Genomic DNA, 17,334 nt, shown 5'->3' with positions numbered 1-17,334 from the left:
CTTCACCAATAAAAAGAGCAACTCTGACCTCCCTGACAGCACAGCACTATCTTTTAGCTGCCTGGCAACCACAAGGGCCCTTTTTAGAATGGCTTGAGTTTAAAACATTCTTTGTTTCTAAGGTATATTTATGAAAAATCATAGGAAAATAATATTTAAAACACATGTATACTTCAAAATATTTATTGAATCAAGGCTATGCTGCAGAATGGATTTAACAGTTTCCAAAAACCATTTGACTTTTAAATCAGGATGAACAATTCTGGCAAGCCTGCAATGATAAGGACATATCACAGGACCAGCACCTTGCTGATTCCCATTTCACAGAATTCCACTAATTAAATCAGAAATTTAATTCATCCAATCTTCTGAACTTATCTGCCATATTTGAAGCCTGTCCTTTGATTCAGGTCTGCACTACAGATCTCCTGGTAATATCATACTCACACTTTATATTCTATAGCTACAGAAATCTTAATCTGCAAATTTATGCTGGTTTATCAGGAAGGTCATTGGGCAGCAGGCTCGATCTCTGAGGACAGAAGATCAAATAGTTAGAACTGACACAAATTTACTCTGAGTGCCAGATACCAAAATGGTAATTTTGAAAGTGCAGTAATAAAAAACAGGTTTGGGGCAAGGCCCAAGTTGTTTTATTTCCTTAGCAAACCCTGAAAATTCTTTTTTCAAACACCATTTTTGTCTTGGTTTTCATACCAAGAGTAGTTCTGTGCAGCAAAACACAACTCAAACGATAACAAATGTAAAGAAAGAACTTGGCAGGAGAAGTTTTATATGCTATCAGTTCATGCAAATGCTTGAAAGGAACTGCAGTACTCGCATTAGGAGTCTTTGATGCATATTCCATGGATATGCATAAGAGGAAAGTTTTCTCATAAACTTCAAGAGGCTTTGGGTACAATTGTATAAATGACAAAATCAGATTTAACAGTCAAATCTAGGCAAGGCAATCCATAACCTTTCAGAGGATTTAAATAGGTAACATGAAGGTTGGAACCTACAACTTTTAGGTCTGGTATTATTCAGCTGAAGAAGAAGGTGAAAGATTTCAGCAAATTTTCCATTTTGCTTTGCTACTAAAATCCACTAATTACCAGCTGGAAGAAGAGCTAGTGTTTCCCTTCCTTTGTACAATTTATTTTGTGGTAGAAAAAGCAAAATCATTCCAAAATAGGATGAGATTTTTGCTACAATTAGGGTTGAAACAAGAACTCACTGTATGAGAGCTATCAAAAATTTTTCACATTAACAGTAAAAATGTCAAAAGTTCTCACAACCCAATGATCTGACTTTTAAGAGACCAGCTCAGAAATTATTTTATGAGTTTAAACTATGAAAGTAAATAAGTACATCTAAAATTGATGAATAAAAACCAGTATTAAATGGAAAACCATTCATTTTCATAGGTTCTGCTTATGGAAAATTTTATATGGCCTACTTAGACTGTTTCAAAACTCCCTGGGGGGGGGGGGTTAATTAAAAAATAGCAATATCTCACCAAGGTGCAGCAATTCCTGCTTTACATATTTGAAGAAAAATCCTAAAATTGCATTACCAAAATAGCTACTCAATGAATCTTTTATTTTTTCCAAATAAAACATAAAATTGTGAATGGAAATTTCCTAACATCTTTTTAATAGGCTAGAGAAGGAGAAAACATCAATATGCACAAACTGTACAAGTTTATGTTAAACAGTTTAATATAGGAGGTGATCTTACCCAATTTAGTTAAATCAAGATGAAATTCAGTGCAAGAGAACTGTTTAAGCTGAGCTGGCCTTAGCAAGTTGTTTTGTTTTAAGAGGATTAGTGTTTTAGTCCCTAAAATCATCTGATTGTCTGACTAAATATATGATGATATGTCTGTAAATAACTAAAGAGAACTAACTATAGCTGGGCTGCTAACCTAAATGGTTAAGTGGGGCTTTATACATTAATATTATTTTCTTCTGGATGCAGCTGGGGCTCAGGTTTCCAAGGCATTTTATAAGCACCCTGGGAATGGCAATCTTTCCTTCTCCTTTGATTTATAGCACAGAGATGTTTGCTAATGAGAAAAATAATCAAAGATCTGGAGGACTGAACTCTATCAATCCTTTAGGAAGGAAAGCATGAAAATCCTTAATGATGCCAGAGGCTCACAAGCTAAAAGGATTGCAGATGATTCTAATTAATATGGACCATTCAGACTTTGTAACTGGCACACACTGAAAACACTCCCTACTTTCTAGGTCAGATATACAGACACTTGAAAGGAACTGCCAAATATCAGTCCCTAAGGTGTCTGCTTCTGTTTATGGGCTACAAAAAAAAAAAAAAAAAAAAAAAAAAAAAAAAAAAAACAAGCCTCCAAAAAAACTGGCAGGGAGAGGCTTTAGATATTTAAATGAATGAATGTAAAGGAGAAGGACTGTGGTTCTTCTTGTGCAGAAGAAAAGGAGGGGAAACAGTGTAAGAAATCTGCCAGCCTCACATTCTAACCAATGCAGGGCAAGCCATGATGTGCAAACAGCCCAACACAACCACCCCTTGCTATCTTGTAAACAGGCTGATGTTGGGAAGTGTGAGAGATTGCAGCATCACTTTAAAAAGCAGCAGAGTTCTTAGGTCAAAGACAGCAGAGACAGCCAGGGATCCTCCAGGCCAGGGGAGGAGGCTGACACTGTCACTGCTTCACAGAAGCAATCACCATTTGGGTCAAGAAGGCTTAAGGCACGATTTGGCCTCCAAGTCTGCTGGAAACAGTAAAATGAAATGTGTGCCAAGCAATCCTGACAATGGAGTTGTGGTAAATTAAATGAAAAACATGTAACAGCTGGGTGTTATTAATTTCTCTCCTACCATATGTGTAGTGGTGCAAACCCCACACCAAGCCCAAAGTCACCAAAAGAACATGGCAACACAGCATCCCAGAGAGTATGCTGTTTATCTCTAGCCACCAAGCAGAAAACTTCTCTTGACTCTGCACTGTGAAAGACTACACAACCGTCCCTAGGGTCACAATCCTTCTTTGTCTGAATAAAACACCATGCAAGCAAAGTTTGACATGAAGTAGTTATTTTCCCTCAGTCTTTCCTGTAGCTCCCTTAGAGTCTTTACATTGTTCTGTACTTCCCTTTGGCTCAGCCCATTTATGAAATAAGTATACCACTAAAGCAGCCATTTAGAAAGCATTTTGTACATATAAATTGATCGTACAAAAAAGCACCATGAAGAAAATAATCTACTACTACTAACTGTTACAGCTGCTGCTCCTGAGGCAGTACATCACAGGCCCACTTGTCCTGGAACAAGTGAAGAAGGATCCCTGTCATTTCTGAATGTGGTAGCACAATGAAATGCTAGTAATACAAAGCTGAGTGGTAGTGATGAAACAGAACCTGTCAAATGCATTTACTTAATGATAAAGTAGCTAAACCCGAGGCAATATGGTTTTGTTGGCAGTGGTTTTAGCAGATCTTATAGAAACATGGTTTTGCTAATGACTGTGAGAGATGTTTTCTGCAGCTAAAGATAGGAAATACACTGCATGGGCTATTGAAGGTCATCTACTACAATAATCCAACCTTCCTGTACAAATGACATAGAGAACAGAATCTACCTTCTTTTGCCTTCTTTATCTGTCTAATTAAACAGCAAAGTAGACACTTAAAAGGGAGAATGACATTCTGATATCCTTTCTTCAGCTTGTTGATGCCTTATATTACTGTTCTAGGTAAGAAGATGTTTGAAAATTAAAGCTGAGTTACCAAGTCTGATTTTTCAGGAATAAAGGACAGAACCCAAACACTTTGATGACATGTAAATGTACTCATGAGAGACCACTGAACAAAAAGTATCTTTCTGATTTTAAATATTATGTAGTAAGAACACACTGGAGTAGAGATAGCTTTTTTTTTTTTTTTTTTTTTTTGGTTACTGACAGTGAGCAAGATTAAATACAAAACTGTAAAATAATGATATGCTTTGGCTCATTTGGTGCCCAGCTACTTCGGAGCTCTCACTTTCCTTTTGATTGTGTACCTGAAAAGCAGGAAATGTTTATGTTTGACAGTCGGACATGAAGTAATGTGGGATTAACACAAGACTGGTGTGTGTGTTTAGGTGTTGCATTATAAATCAGAACACCTATTATTTATACAAAATTAGTAAACAATATGCTGCAGGGAAAAGGGACTGGAATCATTTCTGTTTCGTCCTGCACCAGGCCAATACAATCTGGTAGTGAACATCAACACATTGAAAGAAAACATACCCTAGTGTATTTCTTTTTATTACAAAATGGCTCAAAGTGGCCATGGTAGATGGGAGGAACACAGGTTCACATCTGATGAAAACATACACAAATGCAGACTAATACTGTCATCAAACTTCAAAACAGAATGAGAGAGAAGACATGCTCTCAACTCTATATCAGTAAGGACATCCAACCTAATGTGACAGCTGATGCTATATTCTGGAATACAACTGGGAACATTCAGAGGACACAGTGACTGCAAGAGGAACTGATGTAGTGGACACAAAAATCATGCCATAAGCCAAAGCCAAAGGCAATACTGCTCCTCAGAGAAAAGTGCTCCAGCATTGCAGACAGCTGTTCTATTTCTAGGACTGCTTATTCAATGTATTTTATGCAGAATTAAAAAACTAGTGATGATGAAACAATCGGGATTCCAGAGTGATCTAACTTCTCCAACAAATTTCTGCTACAAAATCTCTTTGAGAAATCCAGTTTTCCTTTATTTTTTTGTTTTCTTTGGTACCTAAGGCAATGCTCAAACTCATTCTCACGGGAATTTTCATTAAATATTTAGAGCTTCATCCAAAGAAGGGCTAACCCTGCTTAACTGCAAGTATTCATACACTGAAGGAAGACAATCAATTTCAGCACATAAAACTTATCTCAAAACCTGTGATATCAAAGTAACAACAACACAAATCAGGTAGAAAATATTTAATCCAAGTATTACATTGTACCCTAATCCAAATAAGAACAATAATTACAGAATGAGCAGCAGTGGTCAAATAAATCCACAGCACAGTCCAGTGGGCTACGAGAGAAACAGTACAAAATAATCCAGCTTACATTATTTTACAGCAGATAAAACATCATTTTGAAATAGCCATCCTCTGAAAGAACCCACAAAAAGATTAATGTCTTTGTCTTTATGTGAGCCCACAAAATAATCAGGTACCTAAACTTCTGCACAGCAAGATACACAACTTAGAAAGCAAAAGAGAACAGATAAAATTTTTGCAGAAAGAAGGGCAGCTATTGACCTTTACACATCCAAGACAGCTGAGCCTGGTGCAGTTCACTGAGCAGATGGAAGGTAGGAAACCTTACACCTGGCCTAAAGGGACTCTCATGTTCCCCAATGCACAGAAGGAAGTGCTGCACACACGGGACTCCACTGGACACACACACACACAATTCACAAAAAATGAGATGCTGCTGCACGAACCTACCACCGCAGGGTAGTGAAGCTAGCTGAGAACACGTAGGATGCTCCCAGCGAGGAGCACATAGGAGCAGTGAAGGATACAGGGCAAAATGGGCCATAGAGATAAATTACGCCTTGATTCCCAAATGAAACTCCTTCCAGACAGGTGCATATGCCAGGTGAACACAGGACCTGCTGTAGGTAACACAGGATACACACCAAGGCACGCTGGTGTGAGCCCTGAAAGCCACCCAGCCACAGCAGTGCCTCCTCCCAGCACAGCTGTAATTTTTCTATCTTTTGTTGGCTTGACATACAAAGTGCTGATGAACTCTACCTCAGCCAGGATATGAGGGCTTTCCAGGGAGCTGCTCAGCCCACAAAAAACCTTATACTGCACTGCCTGGCTCTGAGGCACTGTACCAGGCTTGTCCTTGTGCACTTCCTCAGACACTACAAACCCAAAATTCACGGCTGTGAGTGCTGCAAAGATGAGATTTACGAATGCCTTAGGTATGCTGAGTAGCAGAACATACCTGTCTCTCCATGGGAATGTTTCATGGTGGCTCAATTATACTAGTTAGCATTCTCTCTAGCACACAAGGGTAGCAAAAGTTGAGAGTACCCACCAGGGAGATGCATATAGTTATTACAAAGGAGTTTTATATTAATAGAGGCAATTTTTTGCTTCACACTATGCTACAGCACAGGACCTCTCAGCAAATGCCTTTACCTCAGCCCTTTCCTTCACATTCATTCAAATCTACATTGAAGCTGTGCATGTCTGTGCATGTATAAGCTGACCATCTGCAAGGGGGAATCATCAAAATGCTTACAAAATACTAGACTAAGAAAAACACTTATCCCAAAAGAGCCAAGCATACTCTATTCCAAGGAGAAACCCCATGCAATCCTGCAATACTGTCTTATGGAAAATGAGTCATGTCTGAATACATCATATAGGAAAACTCTGTGAACCAATGACCCATCTATTCAGACATGGGTATCTGCTCAGGCTATGAAATTTTTTCATCCTATATGTGTAGCACAAGCAACGCAGGCATCCAAAAATCAAAGTAGGATGTGTAAAGCAACATGGAGTGAGGAAAGTTGCTCTGTGAGCAAAAATTGGGCTCCAGTGAATTGTTCAGTGCAGCCTGATTACTAAGAGCAGCACCAGAATCAAAATGTAACACACTCTTGCCTACCACGAAATTATCCCCAAGACCACAAAATAATAATAAAAAAACCCCAACAGAATTGCTCTCCTGTCCAACTGAAAGTATTCAGTCAGCAATTTCTAGAACAGTTATCCATCTAACATCTGCTTATTCTTATAGTGGCCATCATGCCTCAGAAGGAAGCTGGAATGCTGCTCAAATGTAATGTTTTCCCCAGTGAAAAGGTTATGACAAATAGCAAAATGGTACTAAAGATTAAGCAGAAAAAAAAAAATCCATAGAGACCTAGGATGCAGAGGACAGAAATGATTCCAGAATTTAGTGCTATTACAAAATCCACCTCATCTCTTCTCCTAATACACTGAATGGCATCAGAGGAAAAGACAACACTGCTCTGGCTATTGTGCTGGAGATAATAGACAATGGTCCTGGAGGATAGCAGCACTACTAGTCTATAGGTTGCATGGAAGAAGGGACTACTGTGACCATGCAGCTTTTCTTCCTGTGCAACAAAAGGGCTGTACAACTTTTATGAATGAATTATTGTTTGACCTATTATCTGCCTGTTTGCCAGGAACATTATCCTGTATGAGCAACAACAGCCAGTGACAGAAGATCCCACGGAGTCTTTAGGTAAATTGTTTCAGCAATGAATTTGTATCACTATTGATTTTTTTTCTGGTTTATATTTCTCCAGCTTCAATACCAAACTCTTTGCTGCTTTCACCTTTTCTGGTGGAGGACCCTGTTTGGTCCTACGTAACTATTACACTTGGTGAGCAAGTCACCAATCAGTTCTCATCTTGCAATTAAGACTGAGTGAGATCTGTTGTTCCAGGACCACAACTATTTAACAGAGTTAAAACTCTCCAGTTTATCAGTTTTCTTTCCTGAAAAGCAGATAGCATAAACCTGTGTTTCTGGCTGAACTGTATTCACTTTTATATAAGAAATCACACATGCTGATCAAAGCAGTTCTCAAATATACTTGGTGATATTGGCACCAACAGATTAAGTCTGACAACTACCAGAAGTACCAACAACTCAAAGAAGTAGGAACACAACCTAGTTCTGTACCAGAATCTGTTCCCTCTTATGGGAATGTATGAAGACCTCCTGCATTCTTCAAAGCTTTCAACAGAGCCTCTCTCCTGCAAGGAGCAAAAATCTGTGACTTCACAGGTTTTTGGGTTTTTTAAAAATAACCATCATCTTCCTCCAGGGAACACTTCATCAATGAGTAATCAGAAAGCCAGCAGGATTTCAGCTAGGCTATGTGAGCTTGTAATTTCTGCAGCATTAGCAGCAGCAACAGTGGACAAGCTGTGATCACTGAGACTGGGGCATTAGCAGCTTTGAAACTAATCTGCTCTCCTCTAAAGCCTGAGCTCAGCCTAGTAGAAAAAGGGAAAGATCTAACAAGCATGATGGCATAACAGGGGATCCAGCAGAAGTACCCCCTCTATCACAGAAAGGGGAATGGGAGAATAAATTAAAATGAAGCAGGATAACATTGTTTATACAGATACACATGCAATAATATATGCAGTAGTCAAAATCTGTTACATGAATGGTCCGGGCACCTCTCAGAGAAAACAGTTGAGGTGGTTTCATCCTGTTTACCCACTGTGATGACAGTTCTACCAATATCTTCCTCGCCAAGTCTGACCACTCTATCACACATGCAGGCTTGAGTGCCCCTGTTCACACAACCACTGAGCACATCTACTTGCACCCAGTGACACTAATTCAACTAATTGCCACTCAGTACTATCCAATGGTTACAGACATTCCCCAGGGCCTGGACCAGATATTATTGTATTTCCATTACCACAAACCAATTGCTCCAGGCAAAGAGCTGCAAGCAGCCTCCCTGGTACACAGCACAGCCCTTTCAATACCTGAGAATATGCCAAGGAAACTGGGAGACTACAAGCAAGGTCTTAGGATTCCCACTGAATTCCTAGTATGGCCACAAGAAACCAGAAAATGGATTCAAAATGAAAGTCCACAATGCAGAATGTCATGAGCTCAGAAGGGGACAAGCTCCATTCTCCCCTGAAAGGACACGCGGTCATGTGCTTTCATTGCTCGTCGCTGAAAGAGAGCCAAAGTGCTAGTGTGGGTAACAGCCAAATAAATTCTTCCAAGAGCCTTTTTTTACCTTAATGGTAAAAAATTTACACCATTGAGGTTCAGAGGAAAAGCAGGAATTTAGAAGTCTCCACCCAGCTTTGTCAGAGCTTCATGGGACTGTGGTAAATAGCTTCATCCTGAACAGCAGGCTAAACTTTGCTTAAAAAGGACTTTTCTTCTATCCAAAGTATTTTGACTTGCTGAAATCTACTGCATTCACTTATGAAGGCAGAATTACACTATTTTCTGTGTTTTAAACTGCTACGTCTTACAGGCTAGGGCTTTTCACTTAGCAACCTTCATTTTTTCTGGAGGGTAAACCTGGGAGCAGGGCTGAGCTGATTTAATAGCAGCTGTGCAGCATCCACATTGCAAGAGAGAGTCTGAATCTGGATGAAGGGGATACAACATGCTCTCTGATTATGGAAGTGTGCTTTTTCTAAGCAGAAGGCTGGTGTGGAATGAAATCTGGTGACCTGAAGCTCTGTCACATTTCAGTCTATGTCTGGAGATGTATGATATGATGTCTACTGAGTGCTATTAACTACATAAAGCAATCACTGTGCTTCCAAGCCATTAGGAGAGTCTTGGCTCACAGACTTGGATGACCTGGCAGCTCAGCTCCATGTTGAATTAGTGTGATACAAAAAGAGCTATTAGGATCTATCTTTCACATTTTTCAAAATACACAGTATAGCTGCTTGCACCTCTTCTTACTTGGACTTAATCTTCTTTACCAGCAGCATCCTCACATTCTTCTTTCTTTTCTATTCTGGAGAAGGAAATTTTTTTGGGATTGCCACTTCATTTTTTATTTTCCCCATGGAAACAAAAATAAGAAGATTACTCTTGTTTCCATCCCTCACACACATTCCACTTTCCAACAACAATAGAGCTGCTTCCCTTCCATTCTGCATGACACTCTCCAATATGCAGAGTTTCCAAGGCAGAATTGCCAGTGGGTCCTGGGATGTTTCAGCCTCTTCCTGTCCAAGCTCTTCTCTGCCACTGTCAGTGGCACACACTGCAGTGAGCAGTCATGGGAACCATGAGGAAGAATTCCAAGGAGACTGGTCATGTGAACAAAAATAACTCAATATGAATAACAGGTTCTACCCCTGACCACATCTCCCTTTTGTTTAGTGTATTTCCAAACAGCATGAGAAATTTCTGTAGGCCATTTCAGAAGTGTAAATTCATCTCTTGCTTCCACTATAAGGTTTGGGGCTCAGAGATTAAGATCCGTTTGCTGCATGCATTTATCTGCCTCACATCTGAGACCACTCTCACTGGACGGTAACACCCAGTGGACAATGCATAAATGAAAGAACACATTCAATACAGCATATTCTTATCTACAGCTGAAAAGTAAAAAAATGGGGAAGGAAGAGAAAAGTGAAAAAACCTCACATTTATTCAAGTCTGTTAACTCTGTGTCTTACCTTCCTATGGGTCCCAGATCCCCTGAGTCCTGGCTGCCTGCATCACTGGGTGTGCTCACTGATTTCGAAGAGGGAGACATAGGGGTTGGGACTAAATAATGAAAATAACAGGTATCCCATGTTAACACATGCAGCGACTGCACTGATGAAGAGCAGTGTCAGACAAATCAAAACCAATGGACCAAAATGATAGTGGATGAATGAGTAGGAGAGTTTGAAATGGTGAAAGCAAATAAGGAAGGAAAGAAAAAGAAAAGGAAGAGAGTCAAGTGAATTTTAATTCTTTTGGAAGTGTTAAAACTGACATGTATTTAGACAGGACTGAAAGCCCAATGGGAATCTATGGCTAATCAGTGGAGAAGATACCTGTGGAAATAAAATAGCACTTGTTTTCTTGAGTCTGGTTTGAAGTTGGCTTGCAAAAGATTTTAAAGGTATGAAGAAATATCAGCGGCTTGTCTTGCCAAAAAAACTAAGTGAACTCTTCTGGTAAAGTCAAGTAGGCAACAGAACAAGCATACTTTTCAAATTCTAAATTTAAATCAAAAGCCAGTGTCTATTAGATATGCTCTAAGGCCGCAGTGTGGAAATGACATAAAAAATAAAAGCTAAATAAGGAAATCCAGTTAAGTTAAAATCATTTCCCAAAGATGCTGAGAATACACATTACTTTACTTGGTGATTGTTTCCTTAAGTTATGTAGGTCATACAAAATTTCCATTTTGGGTGGGACATGATTTCAACCCTCAAGGAAAAGTTTCCCTTGGTTTAGACACTATTTGCCCAAGCTCTTGAAATGATTTTCTCTTTGCCTTGCCAGGGCTTTTGAAGCATATTTCATGCAAAGGCACTTTTGTTTCCTGAAACAGGAAAGGAAGTTCATAGCTCAAGGTCAGCCTGAGTTAAAGCTCTTCAGCAAAGAAATAATAAATAAAAGAGTAAAAATATCCTGATTTCTTTTAAAATGGTTTCTCAAAAATATTTTAAAAATTAAGAGATGGCTCCAGTCAAGATTTAAAGCAAGTACTATTCAAAGCAGCCACATCGAATAAAACACAAAAAGAAGATTTAATGTAAAAACAACATTTCCATTTGGTTTAAGTCATGTGCATTTCCTTTTATAGATTTAACAGAGTAAAACTTTAAAATACTTTGTTATGCTTTACAATATATAATGACAGACCTGTCAAGAGATCCGGATTTTCCATGTGGTCAAACATTGAATGCAGATTCTCCCTAGAGACTGTCACAGAAATGACTGCAGCATGAAAAGTGAATTCATCTTTGTGACAGCCCTTTGGCAGGTTACAGGTATATCTGGTTGTTTACATATTCCATATTCACAGTGAGACCTGGCATTGTGTGAAGGTGGAATGAAATCCTCCTTTTTGTATTAATTGTGAGTGCATGTAAAGGGAACAAAAAAGAACAAAATACTATTTTTAACTAAAAGGAATCATCTTACACGTTAATTTACATGTTCTTTTGACAGTACCAAACACAAAAAATTTAACTAAGATAAAAACTGGCATCTTGCAGATATATATGTTTGGTTAATAAAATGGTAAGGACAAATATACTCATCCTTATATAAAAATGAGTGTTTTAAATGCTATACATTAAAAAGATATCTGATTTTATCTTGGACCTTACTTTTGCATCATGATATAATTTTAAAAACATATTTTATTATACATAAAAATAACCATTACTTGTCAGACAATTCTTCTGAGACGTGGTGTCTAAAACCTTCAGCCATTCTACCATAACTTACAAAAATAGTAACTTTTCTCAATAAATGTTGCAGGTAATTAATACAAATTCCAATTCAGAATGTCACTACCTACTTGCATATGCTTCCAGGCATCTGTAAAAGATGCTTTCCTAAACCAAAACATCAGTATTTTGTCAAATTTGAAGTTTCTCCTATATATTACTGGCAAGAATAATTAGGGGTAAAATCCTAGATTCAGTCATAATGAACTTAATTAAAAGGCTTGATAGCTCCAGAGAGACCAATATTTCAGCTAAAACAGGGAGAGTGATCTCAAATTTGAGGGAGAAAGAAAGGGAAAGGGGAAGGGGAAGGGGAAGGGGAAGGGGAAGGGGAAGGGGAAGGGGAAGGGGAAGGGGAAGGGGAAAGGGAAGGGGAAGGGGAAGGGGAAGGGGAAGGGGAAGGAAATTTCTCACTTTTTAGGACATTCAATAAATGAGGCAGATCTGAATCAAGGTAACCTATATTCAGATACTGTATGTATTTTTAAGCTGAAGACTTCAGGTTCTAGAACTGAAACATCAAGACTAAAAAAGAGGTCAAGCACATGAAACCAGAGTAAAAATCTACAATAGATTGTTAAGTGTTTTTCTGTTTGTGATTTGTTTTTTTTTAATTTTTATTTTCCTTCTCTAGTTTTGCTTAATTTTTAAAGAAACTTAGTGAGAATTTCAGTGGGGAGTTCCCATATGACTGCTCCTCCTTCCTTATACACGCTTAATTTGAATTTTTGAAAGAAAACTTGGGGCTAATGAAGTACAGCACTTATATTTTTGAGTGAGAAGGTAAAACAGTCCATCAGAAAAGAAATCACTGCTGGTATGCAAAACCAACCTGCACTATGTTCATAAAAAAATCTTGAAGAAATGAAACAGATGTTTTTGGCAATGGCAAGTACTCAAAATGCCATGAGCTTGTATATGTGAATGGTATGGCAGGCATTCAAACAGAAGAGTTCACTTCGCTAATACAGCCAAAATCAAAAAAAAGCCAAGCATGCTTTAGTAGAAAGAAAGCATTAGTTGTGGCAGAGCTGAATGCTTTACAGTGTGCTTCTCTTAAATACCTAGAGGTGGTTCTGGGGATATACCAATGCTCTGTAACAAAGCTTCTGTCTCTCTTCTTTTACGGTCTAGGTCAGAATCTTCCTGAGCTGGCTCCTTCTTCTGCTGTAGATCAGCCTGAGTTAAACCAGAAAAAACCAGAAAATTTTATTTTATATATAATCATCTCTACAACTATATGTGCGAAAATATGTGTATGAACTACTACTTAGGTACAATTTCAAATTATTTTTTATACTTTTAGGTAATGTATAACTTAGATCATTTATACTGTATATATCAGTATTTTTCCCTAAATGGATGGTAAAACTGGTCTTTGCAAAGATATTTGCAAGAATTTTTACAGGACAATGATGGAAATTTTCTATGTCTCAATCATTTGGTGCAACTCATTCAACTAACATAAAAGCTGACCATAGAACAGCAGGTAGCATTACCCTGAACAAAACTGGCCCTTTCCTACTTTGGATCAAGAATAAAATTTCATTGCATTTCAGTGATGTAGCTTAAGGTCCTACATTTGGTCCCAAGCACTTGTTGGGAAAAGAAATGCTTTCTCATTAACTTCAGTATCCAAGAGGTGCAAAGGAAAGAACTGATATCTCTAAACTAGGACTTGGGCAGCCCTTGGCCCACTAAAAGTCCACAGGACCCTTCCCTCTCTGCTATTTCTACCTCCTTGGAGCTTCCATACATTAGCCTTCTTCCACTCTGATCTATGAGCATCTAAAAACAGTAGAAGAACTTGCATAAGCCAGAATTCCAAAATGTGGTTGCCCTTTCTGCTGAAACCAGTGCTGGAAAAGAGGACTTGTACAGTTCCTCAGAATGGTATTGATCTTGGTGCAGGCACAAGAGAAAACCTGGGAATTCAGAAGCATCCCTATGTTCTCCAGTTTGGAGACAGCAAGAAAACCTTGATTTTATAGTCAAGGCTCAGGCATATTCCTGTGCTCAACTCTTTCCATGAACCATCTCACAGTATGTAGGGCTGCAGGCAGTTCTCCTGCACCAGTGTCAATGGCCAAACACCTTTCTGATTGTCAGCCTTCACCCTGGGACCCACCTGGCACCACAGCACAGCCCATTTACACAGTCATGCACAGAAGCATTATCTGCAGACATGGTCCCGCAAATGGAAATGTTTCAACCACCATAAGTTCTCCACAAGGAAAAAAGTCAGTCAGGGGACAAAGAGAAAGGACCAAATAGCTCCCTCGAGCCATTAGCTTGGCCCCCTTCCCTCTAGTTCTTTACTAATGGACACTGAAAGTGTTACCATTTAAAGTTCTGCTTATGGAGCACTTCCCCAGTGAGTCAGGGAGCCTGTAACTCCAGTAACCCCTGTAACTGCACAAATGTGGCTCAAATGAAAAAAAAGATTAAAAAGACAGCCAAAACTGGAATGCTGATTTCTTGGATCACATCACATTTCCACAGTAATTCCATGAAATTCATGTACAATATTAAAGTGTCAGTTTAAAAGGAAACCAGTTATTAGTAAAGGATAACAGGTGCTTTAAACTATACTAAGTGTTGACATTTGAAGGAAAGGAAGCATAATCACTTAATGCTTCTCTGACTTTGCATGAAAATGAATATCCACTCCCTGTCAATTCTCACCTCTATTCCACTAAGTGACTGAATAAAAAGAAGTACAAATCCCTTAATGATAAACCTAATGCATATTGTCAAAGACAAATAAACTAATATGTCAATCACACTTTAACAGAACTGAAAGATGCACCCATGCCAGAAGATGAAAATGCAATTGCAATTATGTTTTACTTTACTGGAGAATAATAATTGTAAATCTGTTACCTTAGATAGTAATCAAACTAGTCCTCAGAGTACAAAAACACATATTTAGATTGTAATGGCTTGAAAAAAATGTGAGTCCTCTTTCTGCCTTTCCCCACTCTCCACTCCCTTTCCATTGAAGGAGAGACCAGGAAAAAGCATTGTGGCAAATCAATTTTTCTTTCTGCATACACATGCACATCATGTTGTCTAAACTGTTGTCATTTGACAGTACTTTGGTTTTAAAAGCAATTCCCACGCCCCAACATTCTTGACTAAAAATAAGCTCTTTGATTTTAAGGTTAGTCTGACGTGGGTTTGAGTATCTCATTCCACATGACTGATACCTTGGGGCACACAGTATTGAGATGTCAAAACCTCAGCAAGCCCCTTGTGCAAGCATGAGCTATCTAAAAGGTGGTTTTGCAACTTTACCTCTTTTTTCTTCCTTTCTTCCTCCTTCCGTTTCTTTTCTTCTCTTATCTGAGCCAAACGTTGTTTTTTGCGTTCAAGTTCTGCTTTTAAATCACTTTTGTCTGACATTTTGACTCTTCTAGAAACAAAAAATATGGAAATCAAAGTGAAAATTGAATGATTATCCTATTTACTGAAAAAAGATAGTTAATTAAACGAAAAGAAGTACTTCTAAAACTGCAACAAATATATTTCCATATAAACACTGATCCTTGGACTACACTGACAGTATAGAAAGTGGAATATTTTCTTCATAACTTTTATTTCAAGAAAATAGACCAGAATATCACCAAATGTGGAATATATTTTAGGACTGCCTCTACTATAAAATTACCTTTGTGAAGTAAACCTACTGCTGTTCAAAATATAGCTTTAATGCTTTCAAAGTTAAGCTAAAGCCTTTTGATTTCCATGATCTTCAGCAGCTCTGCCAGACTGCAGAACTCAGATCCACAAATAGATTTCAAGTGCCAGAATCAGAGCCACCCCAAACAGCCCCATACTTCTTAGACCAGTAATAATTTTACTTCCAACAAATGGAAACAGGAGAGCTTTTGCTTCTGCAGGTGCTTTGCAGAGCTGCCAGGCAGGATCCCTTGTTCCACCAACACAGTCCCACACAGACCATCAGTTCACTCTCAGTATCCTTCTCACATTCACCCCTTCAGCAAGCACTCTCACCAAGCTGCGACCTATCCTGCCCAGGAATCCCCTCCACCCTTTCCAGGGAAAGCTGGATCATTCCCCCAAGAAGCTGCAGACAAGGCACAAAACCAGGCAACCCAGCAAATTGGAGATTCTCTCTAATGAAGCAGCACATTGCCTTTCCAATAGTCTTGTGTTCAGACCATCTTTTCAAGAGGCAGAAGGCATGCCTAACACTCCTAATTTGATGCCATCCCCGCAAACTTGGCAGAAACATTTCTTCTGAAATACGGAAAGACCTCTTCCACCATTTAAACCCACTTTTCTTTAGAACAGTAATATGAAGCCACAAATATTCTTTGTCTTTTAAATCTCTGTCAGACTTTGCTGACGTACATGAACCTTGACAATGAAGGGTAAGGAAATAAAGTCATGCTATACAGATATAGAGCCAGATCTTTAAAGAAGATATGATACCAATCTTTTTCTACAGTTTTAAACCCCCCCCCCAGTATTGCACAAATCCGTAACTTCAGTCACAGATTATTTATTGATTTACTAACAACGTAATCATTATGAACGGTAATCTAACTGTATCAATACTGATTTTCATATTAGGACTTTGTTTCAAAGACAGTTCTGAGTAACATAGACATTCACAAAAAGAGTTAACTGTGCCTTTCCTGTTCACACATCACCGACCATATCCTCTGCTGCAACTCAAAATCAATCAGATCAATGGCAGTGCCATGTACACACAATGGAAGTCTATTGTTCACTGGATGCATGGGAAATTTGAATGTCAACTCTCCGTTAGTACAATGAGAACTCTGCTCATATTACTGACTGGATGGGTGGATAACCAGAAAGTAAAATTATCTGCTAAAAATTACAGGGCACTTTCACCCATCATGAATTTTACTGCAGACATTGGCTTCCTCCTCAAAATGATAAAAGCGTAGTTAGCCAGTGACATAGAGGATATTGCCAACAAAACATCACCTGCACATTAAGCACAATCTCAGCCTCAAATGCTTTGTTGTCTTTGCAAGCATTTTCCTTAAAGGAAAGAATAGAATAGAATAGAATAGAATAGAATAGAATAGAATAGAATAGAATAGAATAGAATAGAATAGAATAGAATAGAATAGAATAGAATAGAATAACATTTGGGATCAGACCAGGAAACCATTTAATGAATAACACAGGCATAAGAGCAGCTCAAACTCCAGCTCACAATGTCACAGATTCTGCCCTTAAGCAGAGCTGCCCATGCTAGCAAGGCATCCTTCAGAGGCCAGGGGAGTGTGGTTCAATCCACAACAGCTGTCAGCAAATGGTGCACTAGGAAGG

General features: G+C 38.6%; 1 protein-coding gene across 4 annotated transcripts in view; it reads right to left on the bottom strand.

Moving 5' to 3' along the window:
- The window catches only part of DYNC1I1 (dynein cytoplasmic 1 intermediate chain 1), a 166,969-nt gene extending 151,564 nt beyond the window's left edge, over positions 1–15,405 (bottom strand). For 2 of the 4 annotated variants that reach the window (XM_062495086.1, XM_062495102.1), the window contains exons 1-3: positions 15,298–15,405; positions 13,065–13,179; positions 10,225–10,366 (exon numbers count right to left, since the gene is read on the bottom strand). In XM_062495086.1, coding sequence (XP_062351070.1) covers positions 10,225–10,366; positions 13,065–13,179; positions 15,298–15,405 — 365 coding nt within the window. The remainder of the gene's footprint in view (positions 1–10,224; positions 10,367–13,064; positions 13,180–15,297) is intronic. The other 2 variants (XM_062495094.1, XM_062495111.1) reach the window with 1 other exon arrangement.
- Positions 15,406–17,334: the final 1,929 nt, after the last annotated feature.

Source organism: Cinclus cinclus, chromosome 1, assembly GCF_963662255.1.
Source record: "Cinclus cinclus chromosome 1, bCinCin1.1, whole genome shotgun sequence".
Lineage (NCBI taxonomy): Eukaryota > Metazoa > Chordata > Aves > Passeriformes > Cinclidae > Cinclus > Cinclus cinclus.
Note: the sequence above shows the minus strand (reverse complement) of the source record. Positions and strands in the feature narration are given on the sequence as shown.